This window comes from Archocentrus centrarchus, chromosome 2 (genome assembly GCF_007364275.1).
Source record: "Archocentrus centrarchus isolate MPI-CPG fArcCen1 chromosome 2, fArcCen1, whole genome shotgun sequence".
NCBI lineage: Eukaryota > Metazoa > Chordata > Actinopteri > Cichliformes > Cichlidae > Archocentrus > Archocentrus centrarchus.
The window spans coordinates 10,381,924-10,398,757 of NC_044347.1; the positions used below are offsets into that span (position 1 = coordinate 10,381,924).

Genomic DNA, 16,834 nt, shown 5'->3' on the forward strand with positions numbered 1-16,834 from the left:
AGTGATTTATTGTGCATGTGTGCGTTTCTTGGATATTCCCATTGCCACACAAACATGTTAGAAAATTGTTGTGCAGACTCTGTTGTGGTTTAAAGGCCTCTTTTGTAAGTACCCTCTGCAGAATTTAACTAAACCACAAGGGGGCAGCATTTTACCACTGTGGTGCTGCTGTTTAACTTTTTTTTATATATATTTTAATCTACCCTCATTTCCTCATGAAGCTTTTTGCCTTGTGTCTGGCATTTAAATTAAAATATGCTGAAGATTACACAGACCCACTGCATCATCTAGTGGTAGAAATTGGTACTGCACAAGCCTTAACACAACCCTGTAAAGTGCCTGAAAGTTTTATTTTTTTTATTTGTAAGTTTTAGTGGAGTGTTTATTGAAGCTTCTGAAAATTAATTTACATTTTGCATGAGTTTTAATTTTTTTATCATTTTTGTTGCATTTGGCACTTTTGTGCAGTTTATTACCCACAGCTGCCCTGCAGCTGTCTGATTCTATACTTCAGGTTTTTCAGGGACAAAAACGTTCACACTGATGACAGAGGTCTCAAAAGCTCATATATCAAATATGACACACTTGGTGTTACAGGGTTAAGTTGATGTGTAAACACAGATTCTTGGTCTGACCAACAACCTCAGCTGTGGGCAAACGATGACAACCAGTAAAATTTTTAAATATTTGTTAGTCAGGTCACAGATCAGTGGGAAACAATCCCAGCTACAATATTCATCACACAAAAGTATAGGAATAAAACAGTCCAGTGTTGCAATTTGCAAAAGAAATAAAACACACAAAGCCCAGTGCCAGCTGTGCCACAATCAGCTACACTACACACAGTGACTACTTCACAGCAGTCGTCCTCTCAGACCCACCTGGATATATGAAGTCAGCCGGCAATCACCTCAGTCTCAGCAAGCCAACTGTGCCTTTATGCTGCAGCATGCAGTGGGCCCTGGCCTGCAGCAAGAGACAGAAAATAGAACCACAGATTCAACTGCATCTTAATTACACAATTCACAGGACAGCAGAAAACTCTCCACTACAATCTAAACCATCTGAACTCTGGACTGTATAACATACCTGCACAGAGACAGACATAAAACCACAGATTCAACTGCATCGTTACATGAAGTCCTATAAATTTGCTCATTTTTCTCCAAGCTCTCTTTTTTCTGTTTCTGTGTAAAAAAAAATTCTTTATACAGTCACTGATTTAACCATACAGCTCCAGCTGCCTCAAATAGTGGCAGGAAGCTTGTTCTCCATGTCTGATTATTATGGCCTGTGGGAGGTCATTTTGAACCTCTGGTAGTGTTTATTCTGTTCCTTCTCACACAAAGGAGCAGATACTCCTCTTGTTGGTGGATTAAGGATCTTCTGCGGCCCTGTCCAGCATTCCAACAGTAAATCTCTGTCTCCTGGAATCTCCTTCGTACTCTTGAGACTGTTCTGGGAGACACAGCAAAGCTTCAGGCAATGGAGCATGTTGATGTACCATCCTGAAGGAATTGGACTACCTGTGCAGTCTCTGTAGGGTCCAGGTATCAGCTCATGCTGCCAGTAGTCACAAGAACAGCTGTTGAAGAAAAAGACCACATTTTCATCAACATCATCAGTAACTTAAGAGAGGTAGGCATGGGGGGATTTTGAGGCCTGAGTGTTGGTGGCTGATGGCTCACTGCGATGTGGAGATTACCTGTAAACATGTTCAAACCATCTTTAAATGCACTTTGGATTGATGTGTGTGATCCCAGCAGGTTGGACCAGGTGAAGAGTTGAGGATGAAGAGTTGGCCTTGGTGGCATACAGCAACCCCTACGCTTATAGGGGTCTTTCCCTGGACTCCACAAAACTACATGGAGAAAGGTGTGCCTTTGCTGCTGCTGGAAATACAGGGAAAACAAACAAAAACAGTACCGATCCAAAAGTTTGGACACAATATAAATAAAAGTATATAAAGGTCTTGGTAATTGGTGGTAATTAGTGAAGGTGTGGGGAGGCTTATCCATGGAGGGACACACAGACCTCCACAGGCTAGACAACAACACCCTGACTGTTAGGTATTAAAATCCTTGAACCACTGTCAGTTTTAATCTGTATCATATTGCTACATCTGGCTGTTTATTTGCAATTTTTTGCTTAAAAATTTGAAATTTATTTAGGTTTTTCAGGGGGGGAAAAAAAATAACTCAAAACTCACAAAAACTCATGTATCAAATATGATAAATTAGGCATTATGGGGTTAAAATAGTATGGAGTACAGAGTGGAATATGTGCACCCAGAGTGTAGTGTAGTAGAAGTAGAAAGGAGCCCAACATAAAAAAATACAAGTATACTTAAACTGTACTTCAGTAAAGCAGTTGAGTCAGTGTAATAAGTAGAGTATTGGTTACGAGTAAAACCAGTGCAGAAACACTGAGCTGTGTTACAGTGAAAAGCGGAGCTGCACATAAGCCTGTGGTTATATCTGTTTTACAAAGTGTAAAAATTATTTTGACTTTTTTACTTAAGTGAAAGTCACGATCCTACCTAAGCAGCTTTATATAGTGCCGGGGCTGGATCATGTTGCAGCTGCTGCTGAGTTGACCTGAAATAACGCAAACCCATGAATCATTTCCTGAATCAGTCACGTGGTACGGCCGGTTTGCGAGGCTTCGCTGGTCACGACACAAGCTCCGATACGCGCTTCAAAAAAGTCTCCCTCAATTACTCGACACACGCTTCGAAGCCTCGACACAGAACGACACAGTCACTGAGTGATTATTCATTTGCTGATTATTCATCTTTATGCATGTCAGGATGTTTCTGTCTGCGGCGGCCCTGATCTTCACCTTCACCGCGGTGGGAAGAGCTGTACCCGGTAAGATCAGATCATTGAATGTGTTCATATGAGCTCTAAAGAGCAGCAATGTTAAGTTTCCAATATTTTATCCGCCTCTGAGATTAGTCCTTGTTGTGGGCTTACACGGAAATAATGAAGCGGTCTGACTGAGGGGGAAAAAAGGAAAGATGTGATATATAAACCATATAAAAGATTTTTACTCTTAACAGCCTCAAGATGACGCAGTGCTAATTTAATAGTTGATAGTGTCGGTGGGGTTTTCAGGCACATTAAAATGTTGCTTTTATTCATCTTTAGGGAAGTTTAGGCTCATTTATTTGTGATGAAACTTCCTCTTTCAGCTGCTCCCTTTGGGGGAGGATCATCTGCCTCCACCTCTCCTCGTCTCTGTCATCCTCTCCTGTAACTCCAAGCCTCTGCACGTCCTCCTTCACTACATCCATCAATCTTCTCTGAGGTCTCTATTTTCTCCTCCTGCCTGGCAGCTCCATCTTTAACATCCTTTCTCCAATATCTCCACTCTCCCTCCTCTGCACGTGTCCAAACCGTCTCAGCCTTGCCTCTCTGACTTTGTCTCCAAACCGTTCACCCTGAGCCGTCTGATGGACTCATGTCTGGTCCTGTCCGTCCTTGTGACTCCAAAATGAAAATCTGAGCACGTTCAGCTCTGCCTCCTGTCTTTTCCTTAGAGCCACCGTCTCCAAACAGCCCTAGATTCTTGAAGTAGCAGAAATCCCTCAATAATAATCCAAAGTACCTCACATCTGTATTTAGTTTCACGACTTCATTGTTAGTTACAGCATGTCGGTGATCTGTGATGAAATAAATGAATGTGTGTTTCTCTGGTGATGATTGAAAGCAAAACATACATGAGACAGCTGATTGTAAAACAATGCCAGGTGATGAACACACATTATGAAATGAAACGTCAACGCGTTTGTAAAACTAAATGTGAGAAATCACGTTGTTTTTATTTTGCCATCGACACAGAGACCTACAAGAAAGGAGGTGTAGCTGTGCTGTCACCAGGCTCTGTGTCCGGGTCCATCACCGCCGTCATATGGAAACGCGGCCAGGACATCGCTGTGGAGTGGTACGGAGAGGAAACGACTACATACCAGTACTTCAGAGGTACACTCACTCAGGATCTAACGGGAACCACATGCATACACACAATGTGTAAAAGTATCAAAGAAATTTTAATATTAGAGAAAGACAACCTGATGATGATGATGATGCTTTCATTTATTAAGAGAAAGTTATCCAAACCGACCCGCCCTCTGTGAAAAAGTAGTCACCTCCTAAATCTAATAACTGCTTGTTTCACCCTTTACAGCAAGAATTACAATCAAGCATTTGTGATAATTCAACCAGTCTTTCACGTCACTGTGGAGGAATTTTGGTCCACTTTTCTTTGCAGAATTGTTTTAATTCAGCCACATTGGAGGGTTTTCCAGCATGAACGGCCTGTTTAAGGTCAAAGCATCTCAATCTGATTCAAGCCCAGACTTTGGGCCACTCTAAAACCTTCATTTTTGGGTTTTTTTGAACCACTCAGTGGTGGACTTGCTGGTGTGTTTGGATGATTGTCCTGCTGCATCACCCATGCACGCTTGAGCTTCAGGGCATGAACTGATGGTTGGACTTCCTCCTTCAGGATTTTCTGGTAGAGAGCAGAATTCATGGTTCCGTCAGTTACAGCAAGTCGACCTGAAGCAGCAAAGCAGCCCCAGACCATCACACTACCACCACCATGTTTGACTGTTGGTCTGATGTTCTTTTTATGAAATGCTGTGTTAGTTTATGCAGATGTAACAGGACTTAAACCTTCCAAAATAGTTCAGCTTTTGTCTCTTCAGCCCACAAAATTTTTTTTTGTCTCTTTCTTATTGTTGAATCATGAACTCTGACCTTAACTGAGGCGAGTGAGGCCTGCGGTTCTTCAGATGTTGTTCTGTGACCTCCTGGATGAGTTGTCGATGAGCTCTTGGAGTCATTTTGACTGTTTCTCAGCTGTTTCTTCAGATTGTGGTATCGTGTGTGCCTTTTTGAGATCTTTCAGCCTGCTTCACTTTGTCAGACAGCTTCAATTTAAGTGATTTCTTGATTCAACAGGCAGTGATCAGGTCAGGATGTGACTCACACTGAAGTCAGCTATCAAAAATGCAGTTAATCACAGTTAATGATTTAGCAAGAGGGTCCCCGCCCCACACACACACACACACACAGGTAGGTTTGGATCGCTTTATTCCTTTAATAAATTAAATCATTTAAAAACTGCATTTTGTATTTGCTCAGGTCGTCTTTGTCTAACATTAAAATTTCTGAAACCTGTAAATGTGACAAACCTGCAGAAACACAAGAAATCAGTACACTGATGCGTTCATGCTGCCACCTTAAGACAAATAATTATTTTTCACCCTCATTCAGTGTGTTGTATGGTTGTCATTTATGACATCAGAGATTCTTTATATTCTTCTTATTAATGGATTTGTTAACCAGCTGCAGTAAATGAAAAGGTTTTAATGACATTTCTACAGAAGTAACACATTAAACATCAAAGTTGAGGTCATTTAAGGTAAAAATATATAAAATAGAAGTTTGCTGAAATGTTTTGTCAGCTTTAAACTTTGTTATTTATTTGGATGGAACTACCCAAATATAATGAACAAATTATCCATCCAGCCTTTCGCTTATCCTGTTCAGGGTTGTGGGTTGTGGGTCGGGGGGAGGCAGCTATGGGCAATTTAGAGCGACCAATTAACCTAACCCCAGTAACTGCATGTCTTTGGACTGTGGGAGGAAACCCACACAAACTTTGATGGGTGTGGTGTTAAAATCTCCACAGGCTCTTACACTGAGCAGATAAATCTGGAACAGCTTTAAACTCCTTCGTCTGTAACTCACCAGAAATCCATAAAAACACCTGAATGATGCAACTGTTGTGCTTTTAGGTCACTGTGAGCTGAACACCACCACTGGAGAGCTGATGATCTCAAACCTGAGTGTGAAGGACAGCGGCAGCTACACGGCAGAGATCAACAACAGAGTCACGAAGACGACTGAAATCAAAGTCATCAGTAAGTGCAGGAATTTGAAATGAAGTTTGTTTGCAATCGTTTGTTTTTCACTTGATTTTAAGTTAAATGTTTGTTTGTTTGTTGCATTTCTCTACCAGCCGCCGTCCCCAAACCCACCATCTCCACACACTGCAACCCTGAGGAGACTCAGTGCACTCTCACCTGTGATGCCAGCATCACCAGAAACACAGGCGCAATCAGCTATTCCTGGGAAATAGGCGACAGGCACATACCTGACTCTCCAAGCAACTGGATCGACATAACAAAGGTACAAACAGGATCTGCTCACATTTTTATCCAGACACTTTCTCACCTAAACTGCAGTACGACCATCAGACAGCAACGCTTAAAAACGTAATTCACCATCAAAAAACGTTAAAATCTAAATACTTTTTAAAGGTTTATGTACATTTGCCATTTAGGCGTTTATTTTCAAAGGGATCGATTTGTTTTTTTCTCCTGTTTCGATAATTATGATTTTTATTTTGGCCATTTAAACTTTTAGGAAAGCGACAACAACCAAAAATAACCATAAATGTCTGCAAAGAATTGAAGTAAATGGAAAGAACACAAAGTATTGTGTGGACAGGCTGGTCCCTCTGTAAAACAACAGTCTGTATGGCAACACTTAATGACCAAAAGCAAACATGTCAAAAACAATGATGATCATATTTGCAGTTTTATATCTGCCAACTTATTTTTAAACATTACTTTTAAATTACGCAGTGGCGGAGGTGGACCCGAGCGTTAAGGTATCTTTAACTCTGAAACTGAATAACAAAGTCCAAAATACCAAAAATACAAAATCCGGGATCGAACATCAACCACAGTCACACTCGGAAAACAAAAAGGGAAGTGCACACACAGCGGGCCAGAAGTAGCCCCCGGGCCGGTAGTTTGACACCCCTGGAGATCCTCAGTTTGTGTTCTGTGTTTTAGTTATTTGTGTGTTTGGACCCTTTTTGTGTTTAGTCTCCCTTTGGGTCGTTCCTTGTGTGGTGTTTAGGTTTCCTCTGTGTATCCTAGTCCTTGTGTTCTGTTAAGTCTGCATGTGCTTCGTGGTGAGTCACTTCCTGTTTTATTTTGACAGTCTCATGTTCCCTGTGCTCTGTGTTATTAGGTTCATTTGTTTCACCTGTTGTTCCCACTCCCCCTGATTTCCTTGTGTGTATTTAAGCCCTCAGGTTTTCTCTGTTCTTTGTTGCGGTGTTGTCTGTGTTTCCCCCGTTTAGTATTTTGGTTTCTCTCTTTTCTCCCTGGTTCTGCCTTTTGTGTCAGCCTTGGTTGAGATTTTGAGTTTTTTTGCATTTTGTACCATTTTGAGTTGTTTTCTTAAGTTTAGTTTGGTGTTGCGTCCTTGCATTTGGGTCCACCCCTCTTCGCCACACAGCCCTAACCGTGACAGGAAGGGCGTAAAACTAAACACAAAGCACACAGGACAAGGAACCGCCAAAATAAAACAGGAAGTGAACATGATGAAACGGAAATCTAAACACAACACTCTGGAAAACAACAGGAGGTGAAGCTGAACACAAAACACGGGACAAGGAGCCAAGACACAGGGAGACAAGAACTAAAACCAAAAACAGAATACAAAAGTACAACAACCTGAAAATCTCAACTAAAAAAACACACAACTGGGAATACAACAAAGACAAAAACTTATACAAAAACAAAAACACGGGGCCAACAGCCGAGGACCACGACACTTCGGAACCACTCCAGGTTTGCCCAGATTACAAAAATGCATCTTTATTTAATATTTGTCCCAACTCGTGCATGTAGTTGAATAAATGATAAAGATATATGTTCACAGCCACTTTATTAGGTACACCTTGCTGGTACTCTTTTACCTTCAGAGCTGCACAGATTCATGAAGGTGCTGCAAACATTCCTCAGAGGTTTTGGTCCATGTTGACATGACAGCATCACACAGTTGCTGCACATCCATGATGAGAATCTCTTGTTCCACCACATCACAAAGGTGCTCTGTTGGATTGAGATCTGGTGACTGTGGAGGCCATCTGAGTACAGAGGACTCACTGTCAAGTTCAAGATACCAGTTTAAGATGATCAGAGCTTTGTGACATGGTGTGTTATCCTGCTGGAAGCAGCCATCAGATGATGGGTACACTGTGGTCATGAAGGGATGGAGATGGTCAGCAACAATAGTCAGGTGGGCTGTGGGTGTGGTCCTCTGCTGCTGTAGCCCATCTGCTTCACGGTTGGATGTGTTGTGTGTTCAGAGATGCTCTTCTGCATGCCTCGGTTGTAATGAATGGTTATTTCTGATCATTCTTCTCTGGCAAGAACAAGGAATTTTCTCTCAGAGAAATCGCTCAGGATATTTTATTTTTTTCAGACGATTCTCATTAAACTGTAGAGATTCCTGTGTGGGAAAATCCCAGCAGATCAGCAGTTTGTGAACATACCAACACCAAGGCCGTGCTCAAAGCCACTTTAATCATTTTTCTTCCCTGCTCTGATGCTCAGTTTGAACTTCAGCAGGTTGTCTTGACTGTGTTTGCATGCCTAAATGCACTGAACTGCTGCCATGTGCCTGATTAGATACTGGTGTTAATGAGCAGTTGAACAGATGTACCTGATAAAGTGGCCGATGAGTGTATATGTTTGTCCTGTTTGTGGAAGCCAGTTGAGGGGCAGCCAATCAAAACTAAGCTTGCTTTGTAAAGATACGGGGAAAGTGGCTGCATAATGATAACTGTGGATTCTTATGCAGGGATATCCCAGTGGAGTGATGCTGTTTTAGAAATACAGAGAAATAAATCTCAACAACAGGCTCTTAACAGTGGTGGGTGGAGATGTTCAGTCTTACTTTTATTTGACATTTTCTGGGAATTCAGTTAAAACTGATCTGGGTGCAGTCTGACATCTTTGAGCCCCGTCATTGGTGCTGCTGTTGTTCATCTGTTCATTCTCAACAAATACAAACGTGTCCTGTAATCTGATTAAAGTGTAATGAATGTGTTTTCTTTATGAGCTTCTCTCTTTTCTCTGGATTTGTAGAACGATACAGATTTGTTGGGAAAACCGATCAGCTGTCAGTTGGAAAATCCAGTCAGCAGGGCACGCAGTGACGACATCAGGAGCCCGTTCACACCTAACAGTGAGTCACCGCACTGACACACGTCTTTATGTTTCACAAGAGAGAACGTAGAAAGTCACGTACTGTACAAACCTCTGGATTGCCAAAAGTAGTCACTGACTCCATTCTCCGGCTCCGAGAGGCAAACTCTGTGTACATCCTGTTAACTTAATCCAAAAAGTTCAGTGAACATAAATCGGGCCAGAAACACCAAAACGGGAGCAACCTCAGTCCCACAAGAGGAATCCACTCAGTCCACAGTCAGTATAGAAAACTTCCTCAGACATTCAGAAACGCCGTCACAACTACCGTCGTGTTCAAGTGTTCACCCACTGCGTAGAACGATGAATAAGGTTGTCGTCAGCTGACCACAGAACGAAACTATCCGTAAATCCCAAATTATTTTCCCAGTTAGCTGCTGACTTGTGCTGTCACACCACTGAAGATCACAATCCTCCGATCTTTCATCTAAAGGTTAAAATGCAGCATTCTTGTAAATGTTTTATTAATTTATTCTTTCTTCTTTTGTAGGAAGATCAGAGGGTGTGAACAAACCAGCAGTGCTGCCAGTTGTGTTGATTGTGGTGTTTGTGGTGATTGTGGCGGCTCTGGCTGGCTTAGTGTTTTGGGACAAACACAGACAACAAAATGCACATGAAAGTAAGACGCTATGAATTATTACAGTTATTTACATTTTTTTTATTATTTCAGTTTCAACTCTTTGTCATCCTTAATTTCTTTTTTCTACATTCTGCGTTGTTTTTTCTATAGTTTTTACCTTCATGAGTTTTTTGCTACATTTCCTTTTCTTTATTGATGTGTTCTACTTTATTTCATCTCTTTTGTTGCAGGTTGGCGTCAGTACTTTGCCCGCTTTGACCCAAGGAGCTGCCAAAATCCTGGTATGAACTAAATCTTATTTCAGCTTATTAACTCTGTGTGCTGTGTAATATTGATGGCAGTTATTCTTTGTGTTTTAATCCTAAAAATACTTAAAAGCATTTTGATTATTTTTTTTAATTATTTTTTTTGGCCTTTCACGGCTTTATTCGAAAGTTTGTAGGGAAGAGAGAGACAGGAAACCGGGAGGAGAGATGGGGAAGACAAGCGGTAAATAGCGACAGGTTGGGATTCGAACCAGCGCCGTCTGCACTGCCACGCAGGGTTGACGTCATATTTTGATAAGTTTAAAGATAATCAGCTGCAGCTTCTCTCTGCGCTCCTTTTACTTCAAAAAAATGTCAGAGTGATTCAGAGCGTCCTGATGTTTAAAATGCAGCCAGTGATTTTTTTCAAAGGGTTAAAACACAAGTGAGATCCTGCAGCAACACTGCAAACAGCCGTCCTCACACCTGAGAACAGCCTCAGAGGTTATCAGACTCACTGCCTCCTGTCTGAAGTCTGTTAATGGTGCAACACCGAAACAAACACAAGCTTCATAACTGATTGATGTTGAGTTCTAGGCAGAAAATTACGGAAGCCAAATTTGTAAAATGTTCACACGCACATGGTGAATAAAGCTGATTCTGATTCAGACTTTAGGGCCGTTTGTCTGTTTGTGTCGGCTGCTTTGTCCTGTAGAACTACAGTCAGACTGAGCAAACATTAAAAAATGAATACATGATCATAAAGAGTGTTTGAGCAACAGTATTTTATTATCTTGCAGAGAGGAGCAGAGGGACTCAAAGAAGCACCAATGGAGCTGGTGAGTAAAATAATGATGGTAAAAAGCATGAATAAGCTCAACAGTGACAGTGGCTGATGGCTGCATCTGGTCCTGATGTTTCCTACAACTACAGTCCACTGTGGTCCCAACATTTTACTCACCCAACACTGGTGACAGATGTGACCACAGCTGTAGAATATGCAGATGGAGCTGCGCCCATCTGTGATCTATTAATCTCTCCTGTCAAACAGAATGTAATTTTTATTCCTGAAGTATTTTATCAGCAGTTTCAGATGCGTTGTGATTCTGACTGTTTTGATCATCTGACAGTAACAGGACGTGACTACCACACAGTACCCACCCAGGACCGAGACCTGGAATCTGTGTCCCAAGAACCCAGGAATGAAGTTGGTGAGTAAAATCACAAACCCTCACTTTTATTGCTCCAAACATGCCTCTGTGCCCACATAGCTCAGTCTTTGTCTCATCTGACCAGGAAGCTTTTCTCCAGTAAACATCTGGCTCGTCCGTGTGGGCAGCTGACAATTTCAGTTGAGCTTGAAGGTGTTGATCTGGTAGCGGGGGCTTCTTCCTTTGTCTCAGTCCACGGTGATGTTAAACTCTTTTCACTGTGGACAGTGATGCAGCAGTTTCCAGTTCATGGCAGGCTTGATCCTTGATGGCTCCGAGGTTGTTCCTGAACATCCTAACAAATTCCTCTTATCTGAGGGAGACAGTTTGGATCGTCTTTCAGACCTTTGCAAAGTGGTGACACATCCGAGTAACGTGTACTTAAATACAGTTCTTTGATCCGGGGTTATAATAGTTTTACATTATACTTTAGTTTTAGTTCATTTTTACTTTTTTTCTCTAATTCATTTGGTTTAGTTGTCAGAGCGGTTTTGCTTATTTTTGGTTTAATGTTAGTTTTAGTTTAGTTTTCATTAGTTTTAGTTTTTTCATAGTTTGTCGGGTGCAAGAGTGACTATTGTGTTATAAAAAGTCGACAAAAGATATCATTGCAAAATTGTATTGAACAACCAACTGTTCACAAGACAGCAGCTTTATGTGCTAAATGTGTGTAATATGAAGGAAACACATGAACATCAGCAGGGAGAAACATAAAGAAAAACAAACTCCAAAACTCAAACTCTACAATAAAGTTCAGCATCAGTGCAGCAGATTAACAACACAACAGCACAATGTGGTGTTTGACAAAAACAAACTGAAATCTTTGAAGGAGTCAAAGCTCAAATCCAGCTGCATCCTGATGTTCTCACCACATGAAGCAGGTCGGAGCTGCTCAGAGAGCTAGCTAGAGGTTAGCTTCTCGCTAATTAGACTTCAGCTGGGTCTGTGCAGCCTCTGTACACAACCCTGCATTTATATCCGCATTTATGCTTGTGTAGCTGGATTGTGTGTGTTAATTACCTTGCGGTCGTGCCGGTGTTTTATATGTGGTGCCGGCTGGGAATTTTTCCCCTCTTTGAGTTTTTCCTTGATGCTGGTGTGTTTTTTCCGCTTGAGAAGCGTTCCACACATTTTTCCACCATCCACAACAAGACACTCATCTGTGCTGTCGTACTCAGAGGAACTCCATATGAGACCACTACTGTTACTTTTTGGACAGCGCACAGTTGCTGTATGGGTGCTCCCAGCTTAAACTGCTAGAGCGGAAAAAATGATTTCATATTAATCCACAAGGCTTTTAAATAAAATAAGGAAAACAATAAGGTCATTTTATCTCTAATTTCAGTTCATTTTAGTTAGTTTGTGATCTTCAAGCAGGGCTAATTCAGTTTCAGATATTTCAAACATTTCAGGCAGTGAGTCCAAAATCTTTCAGTGTTCAGGTCACATTTTCTGGAGGAAATCCTTTTTCTCGTTCTCATTCTGATTCTGTGAGCCAAACCCTTTAGCTTCAAAATCAAAGAGATCCTTTTATTAAAAATCATCCTGAACGACTTTTTGACCCAGATTTTCTAATTTAGACTCTGATTGTCCTCCTCCTGCTGCTCAGCAATCCTGAGAGCCACGTTTATCAGATGAATCATTGTAGTGAAAGCTTTTTCTCCCTTTAACAGAGACGTCTGCAGTGGCACCAAATGCTGAAGAACCACCCGACCATCACCACCAGCAGGAGGACGAGACAACAGAGGAGTAAAGCTGAGGACCTGTGACGGTGGCCTTTGTAGCTACATGAGTGATGAGAGATTTGCACAGCCAGATAAGACTGTGCTCAGACACTGAAGCATGCTGGGAGATTTTCTGTGCTCATGCAGAACTGCACAGCGTGAGAGGAGCAGGCTAGCAGCAGGGTGCCTACCAGAAGTAGTAGTTTTCAGAATTCTTCCAGTGGGTTGATTCCTGCTCTGGCCTGTTGTGGCATGTTTGACAGTCCTGCATTAGAGGGTCAGCTAAACAAAGAGCCTCAGAGGTCCATTCATTTCTCTGATAAGCTGCTTTCTTGCACTTTATGTGCTGGTATGAAAGTCTCATTATGATTCCAATGATAAACAAGAAAAGTGAAGCTATGCTGGATTATATTTATATTAATTTATTTTTATAGCAGGAATGATGCATACAGGGCTGTCACACTATCAGGTTTTCACTTTGATAAGATTTTACATGTAGTTCACGATGCCAAAATTGTAGTTTCATGATGTGGTTGAAGAAATCCTTCGCCGACAGTCTTAATGTATAACATAAAGTTTATTTACAAAAAAGACAGTGTCAAAACGGGCGCTTTCCTTTGCGACCTGGGAGAGGGTATGTCTCTAATCGCCCTAGCTCCCAGAACATAAGAAGAGACAAAGGTTATATAGTGTAGTGTTGGCAACCCCCACATCCTACCTTCCATACATGGTTAAGAAAACAGCTCCAGCCTCCTAACCTATAGCTGGACATCTGGACATCTCCTTATATGGCAAGCTAGAGATCCTACAAGGACATTCTATGCATTCCTTTGTGCTGCATCTCAAGTTACCCTTCTGCACAATCAATAAAGGCTTTAAGGAGAGAGACCATATATGCATACATAGAGTTTTAACAGAACAGTACAGCCACTACATAGTATTTTCTGAAAAACCAGGTATATCTTGTTTCCTGCATGTATGTGAGGTCATTCTCTTTTTTGGAGAGAGCAACAAAAGGTTACACTCTCATACCATTCACTGATCAAAGCAGCCCTGAACTCAAGGCCTTAATCCTAAAGGAGAAAACCTAAACATAAATGCAGTTTAACACACAATTTAACACACAGATCGATCAGACACCACATACATTAATAACTGTGAAATCTACGTGAAATTGAAGGAAAAATAATCACTCTAAATAATTTTCATGAATTCAGCTGAACTAGTGTGAGCACTGATATATGCAGTATTCAGTTTGCACAAGTATCATGGCACAGAGGATTGTTGATGATATGTGCATTTTTAGCATAAATGTGAACGTTACTGTGGAAATGGGAAAATCGTGACACTCCAAAGTAAAATAGCACACAGTACTTTTAGTCACGCCTGCACTTTCTGTAGTTCCAGCTTGTGTGGGTTATTTTTGTTATTTACACACATGGTGACTGAATGCATTAATGGTGCCAAATGCTGCCTATAGTGCATTGATAGGGAACCAGAGTGCATTAACCCTTTAAAGCCTGAACCATGAAATAATTGCCAAAAAAAATTAATTAGTTTGCATATATGAGTTTTATAGGCTGTAGATGTCTCAAAAACTAACATAACCTCATGTATGAAATATTCTACACTTGGTATTAAGGGATTTAGAGCTCTTGTACAGGTATTTATTTTCTCTATCCTGGAGATTTTCATGTTTTCATGAATTCACTGTCTGTCCACTAGAGGTCGCCAAACTGATGGCTCACTTACTTGTGGGCCGTCTTTAAGTGAACTTGAACATAAAACAAAATCTCCAGGGGTGAAAATGTTTCTTATTAAATCCAGCACGTTTGTATCAGTATTTTAATGTTTGGGAGAGTTGTAAAACTTTTTAAATATTTATTTGTTAGCACATTTCTGCCTTCACCTTTCTGTGCATGTTTTTTGTATTTATCTTTATACGTTTATTGCATTATGTTTTGTTACGTTATGCATTGCTTTCACTTTAGATGTTCAGTACTGCTCTATTAATGTGACTGACTGTGTTGCATTTATTACTGTAAACACACAAACCTCTGGACACTAAACTGCCTTTGTTTGTTTGTCTTTATTATTTTAGCTGATGTGCGGCTCAAATTAAAAAATAGCTTCAGTTAAAGGGTTAGGCTTCCTTTTAATTTGAACTATTTTAACCCCCAAACATCAGCTCACAGGTCCACTCTAAGTGCTTCCACTTTGCTTGAATGTAGAACAAACTTTACTGCACTGAAGGAGCACTGTGAGTTGCCTATGATATCACCACCATGCCTTAAGTGCCATATAGTTCAGATGCTATTGTGAGAGCATTATTCAGGAACTATCATATATCAGGCTTTTCTCGCCATCCAGGTTATGTGAAATGCACTGAATGTTTGCTAGTTAAAGTCCAGAATATGGGAACAGGTTTAGTGCAAACGGACAAACTGGTGTTAATCATTTTTCTGTTTTGGCTGCAGGGATTGTTTGGAACAACTGGATTTTTCTTCTGGATTTTTCATTTGAATTGATCAAAAAAAATTTCCAAAATAAATCAAAGTCAAGTCAAAGTAAGCGAGTGAATCTGTGTCTGTCAGTCTGAAGTGATTTATTGTGCATGTGTGCGTTTCTTGGATATTCCCATTGCCACACAAACATGTTAGAAAATTGTTCTGCAGACTCTGTTGTGCTTTAAAGGTCCCTCTTATAATTACCCTCTGCAGAATTTAACTAAACCACAAGGGGGCAGCATTTTATCATTTTGGTGCTCCTGTTTAACTTTTTTTTTCATATATTTTAATCTACCCTCATTTCCTCAAGAAGCTTATTGCCTTCTGTCTGGGATTTTTGCTGAAAGATTACACTGATCCACTGCATCATCTAGTGGTAGATATTGGTACTGCACAACAGTGCAGCCCAGCCTTAACTTAAGTTGATGTGTAACACACAGATTCTTGGACTAAAAAACAGCCTCAGTCGTGGGCAAACAATGACAACCAGTAAAATTCTAAGATATTCCCACCAGGGTTATAATAGTTTTGGATTTTACATTATAGTTTAGTTTTAGTTAGTTTTTACTTTTTTTTTCTTTAATTCAGTTAGTTTTAATTAGTTTTCAGAGTGGATTTTCTCGTTTTTATTAGTTTTTATTTTTGGTTTCATGCTTAGTTTTAGTTAGTTTCAGTTAGTTTCAGTATTAGTTTTAGTATTTTCATACCTAATCAGGTGCAAGATTCAAGGCGCAAAAGTGACTGTTGTGTAATGAAAACTTGACAAAAGATACAGTTTAAAGAAATATATTCAACAACCAACTGTTCACAAGACATGCTAAATGTGTGTAATATTAAGGACACACATGAACATCAACAGGGAGAAACAAAGAAAAACATGAACTCCCAAACTCAATAAATTCTACAATAAACTCCACAATAAAGTTCAGCATCAGTGCAGCAGATTAACAACAGCTACATGTGGTGTTTGACAAAAACAAACTCTTTGAAGGAGCCAAAGCTCAAATCCAGCTGCATCCTGATGTTCTCACCACCTGAAGCTGCTTCTGTTTTGGAGCTAGCTTGGTTAGATGCTGCTAATTAAACCTGCAGGGTCTTTGCGGCCTCTGTTCATAACCTACAGAAGTTGCCGACCTCATGTCCACATTTATGCTTGTGTAGCTGGATTGTGTGTGTTAATTACCTTGTGGTCGTGTGCAGGTGTTTGTACTCAAAGAACCTCCATACGGGACTCTGCCGCTTTCTCGGCAGACCGCAGCCATTACTTTGCGGACCAGCGCGGTGAGCGCACGCACATGCGCACTCACACACACAGCTGTCCTGTGGCGCTCCCAGCTTAAACTCGGAGAGCGGAAAAAATGATTTCATATCAATCCACAAGGCTTAAAAAAAAAACAAAACAAGTAAATGAAAGTCAGCTTATCGATAATTTCAGTTAGTTTTAGTTAGTTTTGTAAACTCACAATTCAGTTTTAATTAGTTATCGTT

The 16,834-nt window shown here is 40.6% G+C and overlaps 1 protein-coding gene across 1 annotated transcript; it reads left to right on the forward strand.

Annotated features, from left to right (window-relative positions):
- The first annotated feature begins 2,668 nt into the window (after nt 1-2,668).
- Nucleotides 2,669-15,309, forward strand: LOC115795819 (carcinoembryonic antigen-related cell adhesion molecule 1-like). The gene is made up of 10 exons (XM_030751927.1): nt 2,669-2,870; nt 3,843-3,983; nt 5,807-5,932; nt 6,031-6,200; nt 8,960-9,059; nt 9,570-9,698; nt 9,890-9,940; nt 10,705-10,743; nt 11,035-11,115; nt 12,789-15,309. Exons 1-10 carry the CDS (start codon nt 2,798-2,800, stop codon nt 12,866-12,868), a joined length of 990 nt encoding a protein of 329 aa, XP_030607787.1. The 5' UTR covers nt 2,669-2,797; the 3' UTR covers nt 12,869-15,309.
- The last annotated feature ends 1,525 nt before the right edge of the window (nt 15,310-16,834 follow it).

Excerpts from the sequence above, each read along its gene's own strand:
- LOC115795819 (XM_030751927.1), top strand. The coding sequence starts at position 2,798 with ATGCATGTCAGGATGTTTCTGTCTGCGGCGGCCCTGATCTTCACCTTC. Across the intron at positions 10,744-11,034 it reads AAGAAGCACCAATGGAGCTG|TAACAGGACGTGACTACCAC; the intron begins GTGAGTAAAATA and ends ATCATCTGACAG. Across the intron at positions 11,116-12,788 it reads AGAACCCAGGAATGAAGTTG|AGACGTCTGCAGTGGCACCA; the intron begins GTGAGTAAAATC and ends TCCCTTTAACAG.